This window comes from Hoplias malabaricus, chromosome 4, assembly GCF_029633855.1.
Source record: "Hoplias malabaricus isolate fHopMal1 chromosome 4, fHopMal1.hap1, whole genome shotgun sequence".
NCBI lineage: Eukaryota > Metazoa > Chordata > Actinopteri > Characiformes > Erythrinidae > Hoplias > Hoplias malabaricus.
The window spans coordinates 40030248-40050546 of NC_089803.1; the positions used below are offsets into that span (position 1 = coordinate 40030248).

Sequence of the window (20299 nt, forward strand, 5' to 3'; positions counted from 1 at the left end):
TTGATTCCCAACGGGAGAGTGCATGGGAGTGGGGCAGATGACATCACTGAGTTCTTTTTTTCTGTTTTATTTATGTATTTATTTATTTTTAGAGATTTTCTGGTTAGGAGGAAGTTGTTGTAGCACACAAGAGGTGGTGTTGCTTATGATGTTGTTTACTAGCTCATACAGATTTGCGATATGACGATATCAGATTGTGAACGATAAGAGCTTACTACTTTTTTGGTATACGATACACCATCACAGGGAGACTGTTGAATCGTGCTAATGCACATACAGTTCGCTGCAGTTCTTATAAACTGTTTACGTGCTGTATACATATTACACATCAGTCGACTGGGCAGACTCCCTGGACACCGATAATGTAAGTCACTACTCTAAAATGTACGACAACTGAAGTGAAACCAGAAGAATTCGTTATGCAATACATGAGATCTCTTCCACACAAAACAGAAAAAACTGTGGTGCAACAAAGCCTGAAGAGCCCACAAACACACCCAAGGAGTACCAGTGCTTACGTAAGTTGTCCCCTTCAAAACAAGACCAAATTTGAGTCTTTCCGTCAGTCCACTCGTTAGTAATCCTCATGTATGTGTAAAGAGTACCTGCAAAAAGAAAAAAAAACAACAGTTCCAAAAAAAATATGTGGATCTCCGCTATAGCCGTGTAGCTTGGGCTCTCAGCTTTAACGACACATCCATCAAGTCTGTAATCGGGGGGATGCTCAACCAAGGAGGCTTCGGCACCTAACAAATGCGCACCGCGAGAGACAACACAGTTTTATATGGCAACAACAAACATAAAAAACAAACATAAATAAGTTTTCAAAGCATAGATCCCTTTCACTGTCTACCCTTTCCCTACTGAGACCATTTAAACACAGGAGGGGATGGTGGCGGCCTCACTCTACAGCCAATTGGAGAAAGCTCCCTCTTTCCAATGCATTTCCGAGTGCTGGGTTAGAAACAAGACTAAATATTGGAATAAATCTAGGTGAGTCAGAACTTTTTTCCTGTTTGATGAGGGTAAAAGGCCATTTGGAGAGGTGCATGAGATTAGAGATTAAGAAAAGTAAAATGTTGCCATTAAGCTTGGATATTTTTTATTTATTTATTTTTTTTTTATTCTGCAATAAAATTAATCATTTTCCTTACAGAGAGGTTTGAGTCTTTGAAGATTTCAAAAAAGATTCTAAATTAAATTTAACCCGAATTAAATAACCCTAACCACTAAAGATTAATTTCAATATCTTAAATTCTGAAGGCTTTTCAGTAACATTACTTCATATAATTCCCTCTAGTTTTTTTTTCACTACCTTAAGATGTGAGTATGTAATTTCAGGCGGAAAATTGAAAAAATACCTGGAGTGTTAAGAGGTTAAAAACCAGCATGAAAAATAATTATGATAAAATTGAGATTGTGATCCTAAAAAAAAGAAAAAAAAAAACCATCATAATAATGTATTTTTGCCATATCACCCACCCCTATTAGTACGTATGGTATTGCAACTGTTATTGCACTTTAACTGCTTTGTTAATTTATAAATAAAGAGTAAATGAACGCCCGCTCAACAAGGTACCACCTTGACTAACCAATTTTCTGTGGGAAACTCTTTAATTTATAATTTGTTAGTCATTTTTAAGACTATGCAGAAGTTATCATTACATGACAAGAATGTGAATTTTAAATTACGGTTATACATTACACAAAAAAGCATTCAAACTTTAATACAAATTTGTACAACTAAGACATTTCTTGCTAAAAATGAAAATCAGTGCCTTCATGTTACAGGATTTTTTGCGTTTCTTGGAAGATTGGGAAAAATTACTTGCTCTGTTTTCCTGTTTTCCCTATTTTCTTTCATTTTCTCAGTTGCAGGGTGACATATATAATGTCTCCCAGACGGAGGAAGGGTTAATCACTCTTTCGTGTTTATCAGTGTGAACATTAGTAGAGGGTGTGTCTTGATGCCTGCAGAGCAGAGCATGCAGGTGAAAATCAGAGAGAGAGAGAGAGCGGAAGAGAGAGGGAAAGAAGGAAAGAAAGAGGAGAGGGGAGATCACCTGAGGGTTTCTATCTGTGGGCCTGAGTGCGAGAGAGCTTCCAGATATGGGTAGCTGTGTGAGCCGGTACAGCAGGTAAGCTTGGACTTGACCTAAGTATTGGTTTACTTGGGTGTGTGAGGAGTGTGTGTGTGTGTGTGTGTGTGTATTTTCTGAGCAGTGAACACACCATTGGAGAGGCTCATTTGTTCATGTTTTAGAACAAGTTTCAACAGTTTGGATTTTCTTTCACAGGCATGAGTTTGTATCCTTGTACCTTCACTGGTGTTTGTAAAGGTTTTGAGGTTGAAAAGAGCACAAGCTCTAATTTTGTCCTTTTTTATTTGTTGGAGAATGTTAATAATTAATAGTGAAGGTACTAGTTCTGCCTAACATTGCACTTTTATTTATTTATTAAGTTGTTTTCTTTTTTGAGGAGTGGAATGCATTGCCAGGAATTAACATATGAACACATACCTGTTTAAAACTGCTGGAGTGAAATTCCTATGATTGATATAATTGTAGTTATTTTATCAGATAATTTTGACTGTGAAAATAAGCAATGCACAACCACAGTAGGAGTGGTTTAAATCCAGAGGCATATTATGGAGCCTCCAGTGCTCTGTGTGCACTGTGATTTATGGTGTGTTGACCATGGAATTATTTTGGCAGTGACTCGTCTGAGAGCAGAATGACTGAGACATTCAGGTATGCAGTATGTAACAAAACTTTTGGAGGTGATTATACAGTTGAATTAAACTTGTGTAACCCCCCCCCCCCCCTCACCCTTTGAATATTTGAATTATATATGTTTTTGGGATGTTGTTGTTTGAACCTGTATTTCATGATTGTAATAGTATAAAGTGATTTAGTAATTGCCCTTGGAATAACTTTCCAACAACATATCAGAAACAGACCAAACACCTTATTAGTGTCCTTTCACATATTTAGGTGTTTCCATATGAAATTTGTTTTCCTAATTCTCACATACGAACAGCGTCACATTCACCAATCAGCTGTAACATGATCATCACTGCCTTGTTTCTGCACTTACTGTCCATTCTCTCAGCTCCACTGAACGAAAAGGAGCGCTTTGTAGCTCTACAATTACAGACTGGAGTCCTTCTGATGCCCTGTATACATTTTTTTGCTCCTGCTCCCTTTCACCCTGTTTTTTAATGGTCAGGACCACCAGAGAGCAGGTATGATTCTGTGTCTGATCCACATTTACCAGCACAGCACACACTAACACACCACCACCACATCAGTGTCACTGCAGCACTGACTATAATCCACCACCCAGATCATACCTGCTCTGTGGTGGCAAACAGAGTATACAGAGCAGGAAATGGTCTATAACTGTAGCACTACAAAGCCCTTCTATATGGTTAGTGCAAGTCAGAATATGGACAGTGTGTGAAGAAACAAGAGTCTGTCATAATATTATGGTTGATCCCTTTAATATAAAGTAATCTTACAATATTATTCTGTACACACCACCACAAACCACCATTCAGCCTGTTCATGTTACCATGTTTATTTAGTCCTTTAGAGCCCATGTGCCTGCATGACATAGCTCACATAGGCAGTGGTGTTTGGGAAACTCTATGATTACTGTGAACTATAAAAGTTTACAAAATTGGTGGTGTAAGTGTGGCTGAATGTAGGAAAGAACAACAGATGTTATACCGAATTCCTTCTCAACACAATGTTTTGCAGACATATAGGCGCTACAGATGACATTACATTTGCAGTGCTTTTTATCATATGGTTTTATACTGAAGATAATGTTTATAAATAGAAACAACAAAACTAATTGCATATAATTTAGAAACCTTGTGCCTCCATGACATGCACACACAGAAGAACTAGATTCTGTTGAAGAGTGAGGATTTAGCTGGAATGTAAATTTGGTGGAAAGTATAGAAGCTAAAAACCTCTTAAGTACTTAGTAGAACTGCTGTGGGACTTGGTACAGCCAGCATCTGTCAATATAAAAACTGTAGCTTGTGGTAGTTGTGATAAATTATAAAGCAGTACACATGCTCTCCCTAAACACAACATTATCAAGTATCATAAATTATTAACTACACCTTAATGACTAAAATGTAAAAAGTTCTTTCTTTCCACATTGATATACTTGAGCATAGATGTTAAAGCATTGAGATTTGTAAATAGAGATTTGAGATTCGATAAAGCACAATGTATTAAATCTATTAATTTCTTATTTTCCTTCCCCCTTTGGGTTATAACCCTGTTCTCCATCTGACCATTGTTCTATATCAGCAGTACTGTCCTGGAATATTTAGTGTAAAATAAATAATAATACAATAAATGTGGAACTATGAATAATAGCAGCAGTAGTTAATTAGTGCAGCTCTGCCCTCTGAGCTAAACTCAGTAATCAACACAAGCATTTGGGTTTGTACATAATGAGGTTGCTGCAGTCAAATCTCATCCAGCATCTGAGGCATCATACATTAGGCATCATGAGAGGCCACTTAGGGGTAAAACTTGGCCGTCAGAATGTGGCTGAGACGGTGTGCACCCTGAAGCCTGGTTCAAACATTCTCTAAATATAAACACTCACACTTCACACCTCTCTCTCTCTCTCTCTCTCTCTCTCTCTCTCTCTCTCTCTCTTTCTTTCTTTCTCTTTGTCTCTCTCTCTCTCTCTCTCTCTCTCTCTCTCTCTCATCTCATCTCATTAGGCAAGATGAAAAGAGATGGTGAAAAACAAACCTGATTATTCCTTAGATGTCTGGAGTTGATTCATGGTTTTTTTTATTTATTTATTTTATTTATTTATTTTATTTATGTAGTTTTATAACGGCATAATTACCTAATAAATTATGTTTACATTTGGTTTATCCCCCAATAGCATATTAACAATGTCAACAAAATAAGAAAAATAAAAACATTGTAAACAATATCAAGAATGCTTTTACTTAAACACAGCAATAACTTTTATAAAAAAAATTTAAGTCACAATATAAATGTACTCATATAAAAAAACGTGTTATTGATTGAAAGTTTAGAATCTGCTGTTTCTGCAGCAACTGAATGAAAAGCTGGTCCTTTCTTAGGGATGCACTGCATTGCAAACAGGCTACAGATGCAGGAAATGACTCTTCAATGCCTTTGCATGACAGTCTCAAATTTAGCAGCCAAACATGCACATAATGCTGAAAACTGCAGGGTTTTATTTATTTTTTTAACATATTTAAAAAAGCTTTTTCTTCTTTCCAATCTGAAATTTCTTTAGCCTTAGCCTGAATCCAGTAGAAAATGAGAGAAATAGTGCCCCTCAGTGGAGGCTTGGACTGAAAAATGTCTGCTACAGTGTACACTTTAAAATTTCTAAGGACTTTGAGTCATAACTAAATTAATATGGGAAAAAATGTTCAGTAAAATATTTCTAGCCCACCCAAGCTTCCAATTTGTGCATTTTATAGAAGCATGAATAGCCTGTACCTTTACTAGTCTTGAACATGACTATCATGAGAGACTGATATTGATTGAAAGCACACAAACATGAAAAGCAAAGAGCAACTGGGGACTCAAGCCCCAGGAGCATATGAAAACAATATTTTAAGACAGTTTCTTTTTTAAGAGTGACATTGAACTGGCAAAAGATTTAAGCATGTTTGTGTTTGAAAGTCAAGCCTTGCAGTCTAGCTTACAGATATTTGCATCATAGCCGGTTAGGGTTGCCAGCAGCTGTTTCAGGTTCTATCACCACCCAAACATATCTGACACCAAATAAAAAGATGCAACATTGAACCATACTGATGAAACAAAATTGTAGACACTGTTTAGTTTTTTTAGTACCATCAGCAGAGTTTCATAAAGATTGACTACCTAAAAAAACATTACATTAAAAACATTTCTGGACGGTTGACATCAGCATCAGCTGAACTTAAATATGAAGGATGGCATTAAGAGTTGTTTCTCATCAACCAGCAACCCTGTGCATATATTTTTGTGGGCACTGCTTGTTTCCAGTTCTTTAACAGGACACACTGCTCAAAATGTAACCTTTGATGTAATGGCTGTAAAATGCTAACTGGCATCCCATAGTAAGTTCTAGAGAGACTTTCCAGTTTAAAATAAATGAATCATCCTGAGGATTTCTCTTAGTGAGCGTAAATTTTGGACACAATCATATCCCACCTCCCAAAAGTACAAACAAATGCAATTATGTATTTATTTACTCTTTTACCTGGTAAATGCATAAAAACAAATACGTACATCCTTAATGTCCTTTAGTTTATCAGAAAGACTTATCAGGTGATAACTTAGTGTGCTCCTTTTTACTTTGACATTTATTATGTGTTGGATAATAACAGAAATGCTGTTTTTGTGTTCTATAATCTAGGTAATAATTGATTAGTTATTAACGCTTGTTGGGCTGAACGTCTTTATTATTATTGTAATATTGAAGTAGGCAAATATGTTTACATGTTTTCATATATATTTCGTTAGAAATATTTTCAAACCTTTCAAACCATGTAAGCTTTAATATCAGTTTTTGGATGTTGGTGGTTCTTAATAGAACCAGTGACTGTACAATAGGCCTGAGTTTATATTGTTTGTCTTTCTCTCATCTCCTGTAGTCAAATGCCAGTTGAGGGTCCAGAGACAGAGATGCCCGCTGCCACCTCTCTGCCCGCCAAGCTGGAACTGTCCCCCGTGTGTGAGGCTGCCAGCCCCTCCGCTCGCCCTGCCACTCGTCCCCTCTCACCCAGCGAGGGCAGTGCCAGCCTAGGGGAGCCAGAGGAGGACGAAGGGGCGCGCACACACTCTCACTCCCACTCGCCGGCTTCCAGTTCCTGCAGCGCCACCTACACCAACCTTGGTAAACACCAAACAAACAAAACACAAAAACAACCACATGTTTGATTCTGGGGTACCAGGCAGGTCTCACTGATGAAACTGTGTGGGAGGGGGTTGGTTGTTTCTGGTGGGAACTTGATTAGCTCTGAACTGATTTGACTGGCTCTGCTAGCTTGCTGCTACAATGGAGATAAGCAATTTTTTCGCCAGAATTCTGTTCTGTCTACAAAATCCAATCTGGGCAATGTTTTGTGAGTTCATGAATTAATGTATTGAGAACCACAGGAAATGGCATGCTTTAACCCTGGTTAAAAGTAGCAGATGCACCAGCCAGTGTGAGATATTCTTGCTGAAATTCAAGACTCAAACAGTCAAAAGTAGGCTCTCAACACCAAAAATATTAGGTGCATTCCATTCTGAAGGCAGCTGCCTTCAGTTAGGCAGTCAATCATTGCCTTCAAAAGCAGCTCTCTCATTAGGCTGCATTTTAACCGACAAGGAATCTCATTAGGTAGCACATTCGGGACACTCTTCAAATTCACCATACGTCATTCCATCTAGTGAGTTGTGCTTGTGAGCTCTGTTTAATCAGATCTGTCACTCAAGTTAGCCAGTTAGCTTACCTAAGTTTGTACCTGTGATATACCACCTGAACAGAATGGATCCAGACTTTCCTGGAGCCCTAAGCTAAATATTGATAACGGGCCCTCATTTCTGAAAATATGTCAAAATATGGCATTTTTTGACAGTTGCACCTGGCTCTCCACTATTATTCTCCTTCCTTTTTTGGCTTAATAATAAACAGCCATATACAGAACTAAATGAGGTGTAAACTAACACTATTTGTTCAAAAAACAATATATAAACAGCTGCAGCACTTAAGGCAGAATAATGTAGCTGTTTATTCTCAAGCTTGCAGCTTTGTGTCACCTTAAATAATGCAGTAGTGTTATTTTGCAGGCACCTTTAACTGCTTCACTCTTTAAGGTGTAAACAAAACGTCAAATTTGCTAGTATTAGTGTGATTGTGTGAATCCAGGTGGAACTGAAACTTCGAAGAGCTCAACTTAGCACTTGGCAATACCTAGGTCATGTTTTAATGTGGAATGGAATACGAAAGAAATTTTAGAGTGTACTGGTGTGCTTGCAGAAGTTTAATCGAGTACCAGACAGTATAAAACATCAGTACATGATCACTTTTCTACTTCAAAGTTGTTTTATGACACAGTGGCGCTGCGAGGCTTTTAAGGACGTGGAGAGCATCTGCGCAGTTCATGCCACCTCTAAATATATTCCCGCAGCTATGTCCATAGACTATTATTTATTAACTGACCGCTGTTCCCGCAGCTCAGTCTCGTGGAGTCTTTTTTTCCTTTATTTCATATCCTGAAGAATAGTTTTGCTTCATCTTCTGATAATGATAACTCTCCCTAATCTGACATGAGGGGGCTTTCATTAATTTGCGGGGTCCTATGCAGCATGTGTAGTGAGTGTATAGGGCAGTCCAGCTCTGTCTATGGGCAATAGTGTGTGAAGAGGAGGGGACTGCTTTAAGGAGACAAGCCAGCCGCTATATAAAATGACATAAAACTACTAAAATTTGTACACAAACTCTTCTGGAGAGCCGACTCCACCCACCATGTTTTCAAAACTGAGTGCTGGAACTCTGAGCTGCATCATGTGATTTTTTTCTACACCATTTTTGTTTTTGATTTCATTCAACCAAAATTTGCTACCTTCCGAATGGGGCCGTCTCTTTGTTAGACACAGTTCACCAGATATCTTAAATGCATGGAGCTTACACTTTCAGGAAAAAAGGTACAGTAGAGGTACATTACTGGACACTAAAGGCACACAGAGTGTAATCTACCTTTTAAATATACAACAGTGGTTTTAAAGTGCAGTTGTGTTCCCTAAAGTTACATTTCATTCACTTTTCCAGAAAGAAAGGATGTGAGATGAAAAAGGTGTATGAAATCAACACAGTTTTAAAAACCTACAATTATATTAGAATATGGTGCCAATATGTTCCCTAATTAAAAGGACAGAATATGTACCCTTGCAGGTACTATCTCAGCAAAGGAGGGAGCTTGAGACATCTGTAATTCTACTGAAAGTCATTTCTTCCAGAGATTTATTAAAGAGTGCAGCTGTCACTGTATGTCTAAGTTAAATGCTGTCTATGTTATTATCTGTGTAAATGGATGTCTCTCTTTCTAAAATCTCTTGCAAGGAATCTCCATTACCCAATTTTACGGGCTAGAGCCAGCAAGCGGTTATTGTACCATTTATTGATTTTTCCCAGCCGCAGACTTGGCCCTGCATGCTGCTGAAGAGTAATAGTGCAAGTACTGGAGTATGCTTTACTGAAGCTTTTGGGGTTTTTTGGCTTATCTCAGTATTAGATGCATAAAGGAGAAAAGCCTGTGTGTTGAGACTATTGAACGTGTTTGAACAGCTGCTGGTGCTTTTTTTATTTATTTTTTATGTTTTTTTTTTTTTTTTAATGTTTTTTTACCCCCCCCCCCCCAAATACATGTGAGTGCATTACTTGTATCTGTCTGCTGCCATTTGCAGAGAAGAGCAGGTGTAGGGTTAAAGCTAGGTAGGTGGTTTCCAGCTTTGTATGGAACACGATGATTTCTTCAGGTGCTTTAGCAGGTCCTAAATATGTGGGATGACTCTGTTCTCTGCTCCATACTTATTCCTTTCTGAGTAAGTTGGTGTAGGTGTTTCATGACTTATTGCATGAGTTATTCACTTTGTACTTAGTATCATGCATGCAAGCACATGCTCGTATTCTCTCTCTCTCTCTCTCTCTCTCTCTCTCAAACACACACACATCTGACTGACTCAGAGCTCAGACAGAGCAGGACTATCTCTTCTCTCTCTATTTTTTCATCTCTTTCTCTGTCTCATTCACTATCCTCTAACAGTGGAGTGTGTGCTGTCCTATGCTAGCACCTCTCTGAGCTGAGAGGGTGGTACAGAGAAGGTAAGTCTTCTCTTTTTCTCTTCTCCTTCTCCCTCTCCTTTTCCTTCACTTCTTTCTCCTTCTCCCTCTCATTTTCTTTTTCATTCACTTCTTTCTTCCTCTCCTTTTACTTCAAATAATGTATTATCACGGCTCTTGACCTGACTCTTTTGTCCATTGTCCTAATCTTTTTAAAATACTTAATATGCTAAGAACATAAAACAGCCAGCTACTGCGATACTACTTCTGGAGTTCTTAATAGGATTGTATTCCTTTGCTGGCTGTAGTCATCAAGGAGAGTTTGGATAAAACTAAATATTTGATTTAAATAATAATAATAATAATTTTGCTTTTTTGAAGACAATGCAAGAACCAGCAGTTAATTTTTAAAAGTTGTGTGGATGTAATTATTTGCAAACAGTGGAGTGAAAAGCCATAATTTGCTCTTGATTAGTTAAGATAATTTTGTTTCCTTCACAAGGGCTTGTACCAGAAATTATGTGAAGAATTATTGTGTAATGAATATGTAGAATAAGTTTTATGTACACACATTAACAAATTACATTTTAAAATGTTTGTGACTTAAAATAAAAGGGCAGAGTATCAGCAGTAGAAGATGCCAGGGAGAGGTTTTAATCTTCAAGTAATTCATTGAATTGGCAGGAGGGCATTTGGAAATTTTAAGCTTTGGCAAATTTTCCCATGAGGCTTTGGTCTAAGGCTGCAGTTTTAAAGGAGTCTTTGACTGCTCTGGGACTTCAGCACAATTTAAAGTCATCATTAAGTTTTTGCCACAGGTCAGGGTTAGAATGAAGTGTTTTTGCTGTATTTTCTCATTTGAACAGGTCTATTTTTAAATACGTGATGGAAGAACATTCTTTAGTTGTTGATGTGCACTGCTCTCTAAGGGCTTACGTGCCAAAGCTTGATTATTCTAATTTAGCATTTCATACTAATGGTAAATACTTCCTGTTGCACTCAAAGCTCAAGCTACATGTTTGTTATAAACTGCTGTTAAGAACCAGCTGGTGTGGTTGTGTTTCCTTGCTCACTCTCTTCCTTGCCTTGTATTCCCATCAGTTCTTGATCTGTCCTGATTTCTGCTACATATTTAAACAGATCTTGCCAGGTCCAACAACTCCCCTCTCACTAATCTCTCATTCATTTAGTCAGTAATTAAGGGCTTAGTTAATATTCATGCTCACATTTCTGCAGCTCTCAGTTAGTAAACTCTGCTTGTGACCTTGGAAGTGTTCAGCATGCTCCTCACACTGAAACTGATCCAGGGAAGGAATAAAGGAGCTTGCTCTGGAAGTACAAAGTTTATCTTAAATGCTCCCAACAGCAGGTTGCTATGGGTGTTTTGGTGAAAATTTACCTTTACACAGTTTTACAATTTCCAATTTTACTCTTTTAACCCAAATATAATAGATTTGCCCAAATGTGGCATGGTCAAGGTTAATGTAGCTGTGTAACATGCATTATGGAAACCTATGCCTTGTAGCATGTGTAGACAGATATGAACATTTCTACTGAGCCACAAAGCCATTGGATCTCGTAGCCACATCAAGGATACACAGATACAAGGACATGCTAAATCAGATATACATTGTGTATATAAGTAATAAGCATGCTTCAGTATGAACAAATGTCCAGTATTGACTTAAAAAATGAAATATTGTTTAAGTTGCTAAATATTTAAGTTGTTAAATATTGTTTAATATTGTTTTAAATTAATATGAAAATTTCAAGATGTTAAGATGATACAGATCTATGACAAATCCAACAAGGTGAGAAATGTGCTTGACAAATTATGTCAAAATTAGACTGCACATATTAAGTAGGGCTGGACAATAATTTAATATCTATATATTGCAATATATATTGTTTCAATAACGATATTTTTGTACACATTTTCAATATTTCAATATATATTATTTACAGCATCTGTCACCCACTGACGTTCATTACAGGCCACTGCCATCAGTTCATTGCACTCGATTTTAAAGTTAGTTTAAAAATATTAATATTGACAAAGCAAAGAGGTTTTTGTTTGATGGTGATGTCATGTTGCTTTCAGTTCTTGAAAGTTTTTCTGTGAATTTTATATCATTGTCAGAATTGATATATATCAACCGTATTGAACGAAATTAAGAAATATATCGTGATAAAAGTTTAGGCCGTATTGTCCAGCTCTAACAGTAAGCCAGTCTATTTCATTGTCTAACAGCTCAGCCGAGTTATGGGATGTTTGCACAATACTAACTTCCATCCATCCATTATCTGTAACCGCTTATCCAATTTAGGGTCGCGGGGGGTCCAGAGCCTACCTGGAATCATCGGGCGCAAGGCGGGAATACAACCTGGAGGGGACACAATACTAACTTATGGAGATTAAATTTCCATAGTAGTCACTGTAGACTTATAGTTACACTGTATCTCTAGTTGAAAGCGTCATAAGAATCTTCAGATGGTTAAACATCTTTTGTGTGTTCAACTACATTTGAAGTAATGATAGAATTGTGTAAATTTAATGATATACTTAACCTTTACTTTAAACCCAGCTCCTTTCTCAAAATAGCCACAAATCCTTGGACTCGTTTAATGAAATAATTTTCATCACATAATAAAAGGTCTAAGTCATAAGAGCATCTGAGGCGGCTGCAGATTAAGATTAGAGTGGAGATTATGCATCCTCAGAGAGATTAAGGCAGATTAGAGAAGGGCTGTTCAGTGATGTTACAGTTTTCTAAGGATTTCTTACTCTTGGTCTTTACAGACAGTGCAGATCTTATCATGATGTTTGGGAAGGGTTACTACAAAACATGCATTCATTTACAGATCATTGGTTACTTGTTAAAATTGAAATGGTATATTAATTCCAAATATGACAATGTCTAAGTACTTGATTATCTTAAATTTAATAAAGTAAAAAAGAAATGTTCAAGATCAGACAAAGATGACATTCATTTGAAAAGATGTTATACAGAGTTGCAGAGAACATGTGGATGTGAATACCTGGCATTCTGACTCACCTATACCATCACAGATTTCATTATTAGCAAAAGGGCAGAATATTAGTGGAGCAAAACATGGAGATATTTCCAACATAAAAAGGCATATATATTGTACTTGTACTGTGTAATGTATTTAAACATATTTGTATTTAGACATAATGAGCAAAAGGTAGAAATTTTCACAAAAATATATTTAAAAATAATAATATTAATTTTTATAAATAAATAAATAATTCAGATACTAAGATGATGAGAAAGAAGTAATCACTCTAGGATGATTTAGTTAAGAGTCCACAAGGTATGCAACTGATCAAAACATGTAGAATCTTAAATTATTTGTTAAATATTTGTTGTTCACCACACAAATGAGGCCTATCCTAAAAACTCTTAATGTCCATTATCTTTGCTCTGTCTGCTAAAAAGGCCTGTACTGGTTCATTAATCGTCATAAGTCCAGACCCCAAAGGAGCCCTAGGCCTTGCGGTCCCCCTCAGTGTCCACACTTGTGACATCAATAGCATATAGAGCTATAGGGCAAAAGACGTCAAGCATGTGTGTATGGCACAAACTTGCACAATTTACAGTTCCGATTACCAATATAATGCATCTTATTGTCAAGTTAAATTAATAAACATATGCATTATAATTCACATCTTAATGTCTTAGAAAAAATAATTGTGTCCTGATTTTGTAATGCAGAAGCATGTGATTGCTGTCTATTAAACCTAGTTTGTTGTAGTATAGAATGTGAGAAACCAGCAGAAACCCAGTTAGGACCCAGTTAGAGCCAGACTACAGGTGCAGAGGGGAACTGACATTTTCTTCAATAGATTTCCAAAATGAATCACAGTATGAATCGTTTCTATTTTTGACAGATTTTCTCTGGAATAAAACCTCTCCAGCCATGAAAAATGTGTAACAAATCATAGGTTTAAAGAAATACAAAATAGGACAATGCCAACAAACACTCCTGCTGTTGCTTGTACTGCCAGTCTGTCTTTCTCTCTTTGGCAAAAGCTCTGAATCAGTTCAGTTCTTTCCCAGCAGGGCTCAGAATCAGGGCACAGTTAACTAAAGCCTTCAAGCCCAATCCCAGTGTGTGAAAGAGAGACAGACAGACAGACGGATATTTTAATGGAAATCAATTCAGAGCTTGCTCTATTGGCATTCCTGTTAGTATTACACATATAAACTAAGCTTTGGACATCTGAGACTCAGCATGTTGCTTCACAACAACATAGCTAAATGTTTTATTGATAGAGCTGTAGGGCATGGATACAACAATCAAGCTTTTTGTATTCCTGGACTGTGGTGGACTGGTATACTATATTTTAATTGTTATTGATCTTCGTGAACTATTTCTTATCTTGTAATTAAAACAAACAAGTGTGAAATTCACTTATTCACCCACCTCTACTCTACTCTATTTCTCTCTCTCTCTCTCTCCTTAGGTCAGTCCAGGGCCAGTATGATTCCTCTAAAGCATCCCAGACACCCGAAAACCTCTGATGACACTCTACACTCTGAGCCTGAAGGTTCTGATGCTGGCTCTAAAGCAACTCCTCCACCATTGCCAAAGAAAGCTGTTCCACGAGCCCACACTGAGCCATCTCTGTCCAAAGAGTCAGGGGCTCAGAGGCGACGGGGTGAGGCCAAGCCTGGTGGCACCAGCCTGAGTGTGGCCAACCCTCTATATGACCTGGACTCCACCTGGGAGACAGCAAGTCAGAGCTCTTCCCTCAGCTCCGATGCCAGGCAGCTGGATGAGTCTGGAGACTCTTTGGAACGGCCAGCAGGGGGGAGGAGCCTGTCTTGTCTCACCAATAGCAGCACAGCACAGGGCCGTGAAAAGAGGGCCGCAGAACGCAGGGGCTGTCGCAGCACAGAGTCTCTCACAGCCAGGGGCCGCTCATCTGGCAGGTGAGTCTATGACCCCATCTTACTCCCAGCTAAAGGACCAAACAGCCATTTTCACCAATGATTCTTCTTCATGTTATTAATTAGTCATTATACTGATATTTTTTGCCCTTTTTGACCAGATGAGTGAGGAAAGAGTCATGGTTCACAGCAGATTAAGATAATAGTGACGGTGCCTCCAATCATGCTGACCACAACCCAAGAAAAAAAAAGCTATTTTTTATATTCTTTTTTGTTTTTAAATCCAAAAGTGGATAACAAGTCCACTGTGCCATATCTCTTTAGTGTCTGTGCTCTGTCTTGAGCTTTGTCTTGTTGACACGTCCATGGATGTCATCAGGGTTTGTGTTGAAAAACCTGCTGTTTCTTGGTTCCAGCTAGGAACCTCTCCAGAACTTATTTACATTTTTTGGAAACTGTGTTCAAAATTAGGTGAACGAACTGGAATGGAACCATTCCACATTGGTGGGAAAAGGCTACTTGTGGCCTATATGTTTCAAAGATTCAGTAGCAAACCTATATTAAAAACCTGTGTTTTAAATGTGGTGACTTGCACTATGGAACACCAACTGGTGTATTCAAGGCCTACAAATTAATTTGATTCTTTATCTCATGCAAGTTCCTCTTTAAAGAAACATGCACAAATAATAAATAATCACCAATATTGGTAGCTCATACTGTCAAAGAATAAAGCAGATTTTCTATCAGCATAGTGTACTTCCTGTGGCACCTAATGATTTATTTAAAATTTTCTTTCAATAATTTGATTTGAAAAGAAAATTGAATAAACCTAATCATGAGTTTATTTGTATATTCCAGAAATAGTGTATTTATTGATGTTAAAACTCTTGAAATTTACTGATAATAGAGATGTTTGGAGGGGTACAATTGGCATTTAATGGGATTTGGCAGATGCTTTTGTCCAGTTTGATTTAAAGTTTTAAATCATGTTAATCAGAGTCCTTAGGCAAGTTAGGAGTATTGGTGAATTAGACTGTGGTGTTCTGTCCAGGCTGAGAAATGAACAATGGTCTGCTGTGTGGAGTGGTGTTACCCACCATGCTTTACCAACCACATTTTATATCACTTTTTAAGTTTTAAGCTACTATTGATGCTGAAAATAACGAACATTATATAACATTACGTAATGCACCTAAATTGATTTAATTTCATGGATTTATATATGTATTTATTTAATTATATCCAAATATTAAAATCACAGTCATACCATCTCTATTTCTAGGGGCAGAGATGGCGGCAGTAAGCCCCAGAGACAGGCCCTCTATAAGGGCATAGACAGCTGGGAGGAGGTGGTGGGCCGCATCCGCAGCCTGCACACAGAAACCCTGTGTAAACTGGCCAGCCGCTGTGAGGACCGCTTCATGGCAGGCCAGAAAGACCACCTGCGCTTCGGTACGGACAGCTGGTCCCACTTCAGGCTAACCACAGGCAAACCCTGCTGTGAGGCTGGAGATGCTGTGTATTTCACCGCTTCTTACGCTAAGGACCCTCTCATGAACTATGCTGTTAAGGTAGGTCACTTTCCTCTCTGTACATGAGCTGAATGCCAAGGAAGGCAAAGTAAAAGTATGGGAATGCTTTTCATGGGAATGGGAAAAAGAGAATGGGAAAACAAATTGATTTAAAGTTAGATTTAATTAGTACTTGTAGCATATATAGTTGTTTAAATAAAAACCTGGAAAGGTGTGAATAATACAAATTACAATTGGAGAAACTTAAATATTATATTTTTATATTAATAATGTGCATTAATTCAACATTTTTGCAGAGGCCTATTTCCCCTCAAAAATTTACTTAGAAATTTAACAAATTAAATCTCATTTGACCATGGTCCCTTTGGTGTAAAACAGCAACATATTTTGAACTTCAATTTTTTCTTGTGTATTTTGTTATTTTTTTTATTATTATTATTATTATTTTATTTTACATTCATTTCAAAGCATAGCACTGCCTCACATTCTACCTCAGACCCAGACACGAGTATTGGAAGTGAGTTTTGCAGCTGATTGACAGTTGAGCGGGATCATTAGTATTCCTAAGAGTGGGTGAGATGAGCAGACTGTGAATGAGCGCGCCAGAGTGAAAGCTGTATTATTTACATGAGAATCCTTCAGTGTCACAGCACATCAAAGAGTTTTCTACATTAAAGAGAAGTACTTGTTTTGCCCGTACACACACACACACACACACACACACACACACACACATAGATAAACAACCGCAGCATCCGCATAGAGACACTCACAAAGTCCCAAATTATAACCCACCCTCTGCATCCCACCTCCTCTCCAAACACCAGCCCACCCACCCCCTGCTCAAACTTGTCACACAACATGATTTATTCATGAATCTCAAATGACTTTGCAGAACATTAGTATTGGCAAGCTGCTTTTTGGGGGAAAAAAGAACAGGATGTTTTGGTCTTTATACATTTTTAACTGTTTTAAAGGAAACAAGATGCTTTGGTCGAAACCTGCCCTGCCTGGGAGGAGTCTGATAAATAATGTTTACGCTACAATACCAACTGCCTGCTTTTCATTATGTTTTTGCAAAACACACATTCTATGGCTTGTATATTCATCAGCTTTATCGTTGATAGGTGGATGTATGAATAGACTTGAAGATGTGTACATAAATTTAAAGCAGGGCTGAGTGCTTTCAGGAAAATCTAGAAATTTCAACATTTTGTTAGAAGATTAGATTATTGTATATACATATATTAAAGTTATATTGAATTTGTTATTATTATGTGACTTAAATCAGGAAGGAGGATTTAGGGACGCTTGGAAACAATGTGGTCTATGTACAGTGGTCATTTTCATCATCAGTAATGACAGCATTAGGAGTAGGCAATATAGCAAACTGGTATCATGATACTTGTAGGTATTTTCAGGACATGTGAAATTTAACTTCCTAAATATGGAATTTTAACAGACGCGATATACCAGGAAATCATTAGTTCACATAAAAATAAATAAATGGAATAAGTTCATTCATTCATTCATTATCTGTAACCGCTTATCCAATTCAGGGTCGCGGTGGGTCCAGAGCCTACCTGGAATCATTGGGGGAATACACCCTGGAGGGGGCACCAGTCCTTCACAGGGCAATATAACGCATAATTTATTGTGTATTATGCTATGCACGTCACCATATTCAGTTACACACACAAAAATACGCTGCCACTTGGGCCTTGCTAAATTTCTTTCTAATTAAGCATAAAGCCAATATGCACGCAATGCACAGAAATATGTATAATGTGCAATTATTTGTCATTGTATCATGAACAATGAAATGCGTCTTCCGCATTTAACCCACCTGTGGCACTGAACATACACGCACACTAGTGCACCAGGGGGTGTGAACACATACCTTGAGCATCAGGAAACCATCCCCAGCGCCCACGGAGCAGTTGTGGGTTCTGTGCCTTGTTCAAATGCACCTCAGCTGTGGATTGAGGGAGGAGGACAGTGCTGTTATCATTTTTCAGTCCAATTTTCCTGCCTGTTGTGGGAATCGAACCAATGGCCGTACAGTTTAACATCCAAAATTGCAACCAGTGGCGGATGCTGGTCTTTCAAGGAGGGAAAGCTGAATTTCGGCCTACATCATAAAATGTGTTGGTTTATTTATACGTAAATTCTACCCTCCGTTCCTTTTCAAGAAAATGATCTGTGACCCTGTCGTACCAACAAGGCGTCTTTTCCAGGGACTTGGCTAGTGTCCTCTCAATGGCCAGCAGAGCTAGGCTGCTTAAACACCCTTGGCCCATGTGAAGTGTGTCCGCCTGTGAGTGCTTTTTGACGGTGGAGGGGCTCAGCAGCACCTGCTGGACAGAAACTGCGATAGAAGTCAGAAAGAGTGATAGAAGTCAGTCTCCAAACACAAGCAGCTACAAAAAAACCCACCAGAAATAGAAGCTCGATTTGTCACTAGTCCTTTTTAACAAAGAAAATGCCACTAAAAGGTTTAAGAAAGTCTCCGGTTCAACTCAGAACCGAATGAAAATGTAATGCTCCCACGGATCTTTACACCAAAGGATCGCTGATTCGCTCATTTCGCTGTCAATCAGAAAGGGATTCAGCCTCAGACAGATCATCCAATCATCATGCAGAAGCTGAGCGTCCGGACCAGCCGAGGCCAGCCCACTGCCCCATAGACCCCCAGAGACGCTGAGTGTCCGATGGGCGGGACAAAGCCCAGCATTTATCCAATGACTCGTCTCATTTCGCTGCTCCACTATTGAACTCTGTGGACGCTGTTTAAAGAACTGTGAATCTGCGCGAATGATTGAGAGGAAAGCCGCGTCTTTACCAGTGATAAGAAGCTGATTCTGAACAAAAGTTGAGCGCGTTGTAGTGCATATTTATTCAATGACATGTACACACAACAGAATATATTTGATCACTTATTTTTTGACATTTTAGGGGAAGCTGAGCTTCCCTTGCAGTCTTAGAGCAATCGCCTCTGATTGCAACTGTTTATCCTCTGCTTTTGATGTCTTGCCAGTAGACTGTGTGTGTTACTCCTATTTTGAACACGGCTGTACACTAGTATAAAGTAACAGTGCACCGGTGTTGGTGTGCTGGGTTCCGGTAATTAAAGGAGAAGCTGTTTTCAGTCGTGCCAGTCAGCATGCCTCACATTTCTGTTCTTAAAGGTGCAGTTTTCTTCTACTCTCTGACAGGAGACACATGCAGATGAGCAGCTGGGAGACAAGAGAATAGATAAGATGACTGATGTGGCTTTGATCAATCTAGAGGAGAGAGAGAGAGGGGGAAAAAGGAAGGAGGACTGAGCGGGTTGGTGAATAGGGATATTGGGAGAGGCTGTCACTCTGTATTAAACTCAGAGGGGCTGCTCAGCCCATGCTCAGCCCTCTTTATCTGAGATCGGTACCTGAAAGTGTAATAAGCCCCATAGTCAGGCAAAATGAGATGGAGCCAGAGGAACAACTCTGTCCTGTCACAACCCATTAGATTTCAAAGAGTTCAGAAGCAGCTCCAGGCAAAGCAGCTGATCAGGCAGCTCATAATCATGGCTATTAACATCTGTACTTCTCTCTGAGGGATGCTTTAACCTAGTGAGTGGATTATGTTTTGTGCACCATCTATATATTGCAATCATTCTCTTGTTGGGAACTGTAGTGTTTTTATTAAAAACTGTTTTCACAGTGGAGTGATCGATGTGCTGAAATATAATGTATATCAAACCTCATACAATTTCTTTATATTATTCAGTCTATTTGAATATTTGATAAAGCTATACTGTGATATTTTGATGTGCAGTACATGATTACATACAGGTACATCTCAATAAATTAAACCATCATGAAAAAGTTAATTTATTTCAGTAATCCAGTACAAAAAGTGAAACTCATCGATAGATTCATTACAAACAGAATAATCTATTTCAGGAGTTTATTAATTTTAATATTGATGATTATGGCAACCCAAAAGTCATTGTCTCAGAAATTTAGAATATTCTATAAG

General features: G+C 38.2%; 1 protein-coding gene across 3 annotated transcripts in view; it reads left to right on the forward strand.

Moving 5' to 3' along the window:
- The window catches only part of peak1 (pseudopodium-enriched atypical kinase 1), a 106545-nt gene that overhangs the window by 78687 nt on the left and 7559 nt on the right, over nt 1-20299 (forward strand). For all 3 annotated transcript variants that reach the window (XM_066667900.1, XM_066667901.1, XM_066667902.1), the window contains exons 5-7: nt 6659-6900; nt 14321-14789; nt 16030-16318. In XM_066667900.1, the coding sequence (XP_066523997.1) occupies nt 6659-6900; nt 14321-14789; nt 16030-16318 (1000 nt within the window). The remainder of the gene's footprint in view (nt 1-6658; nt 6901-14320; nt 14790-16029; nt 16319-20299) is intronic.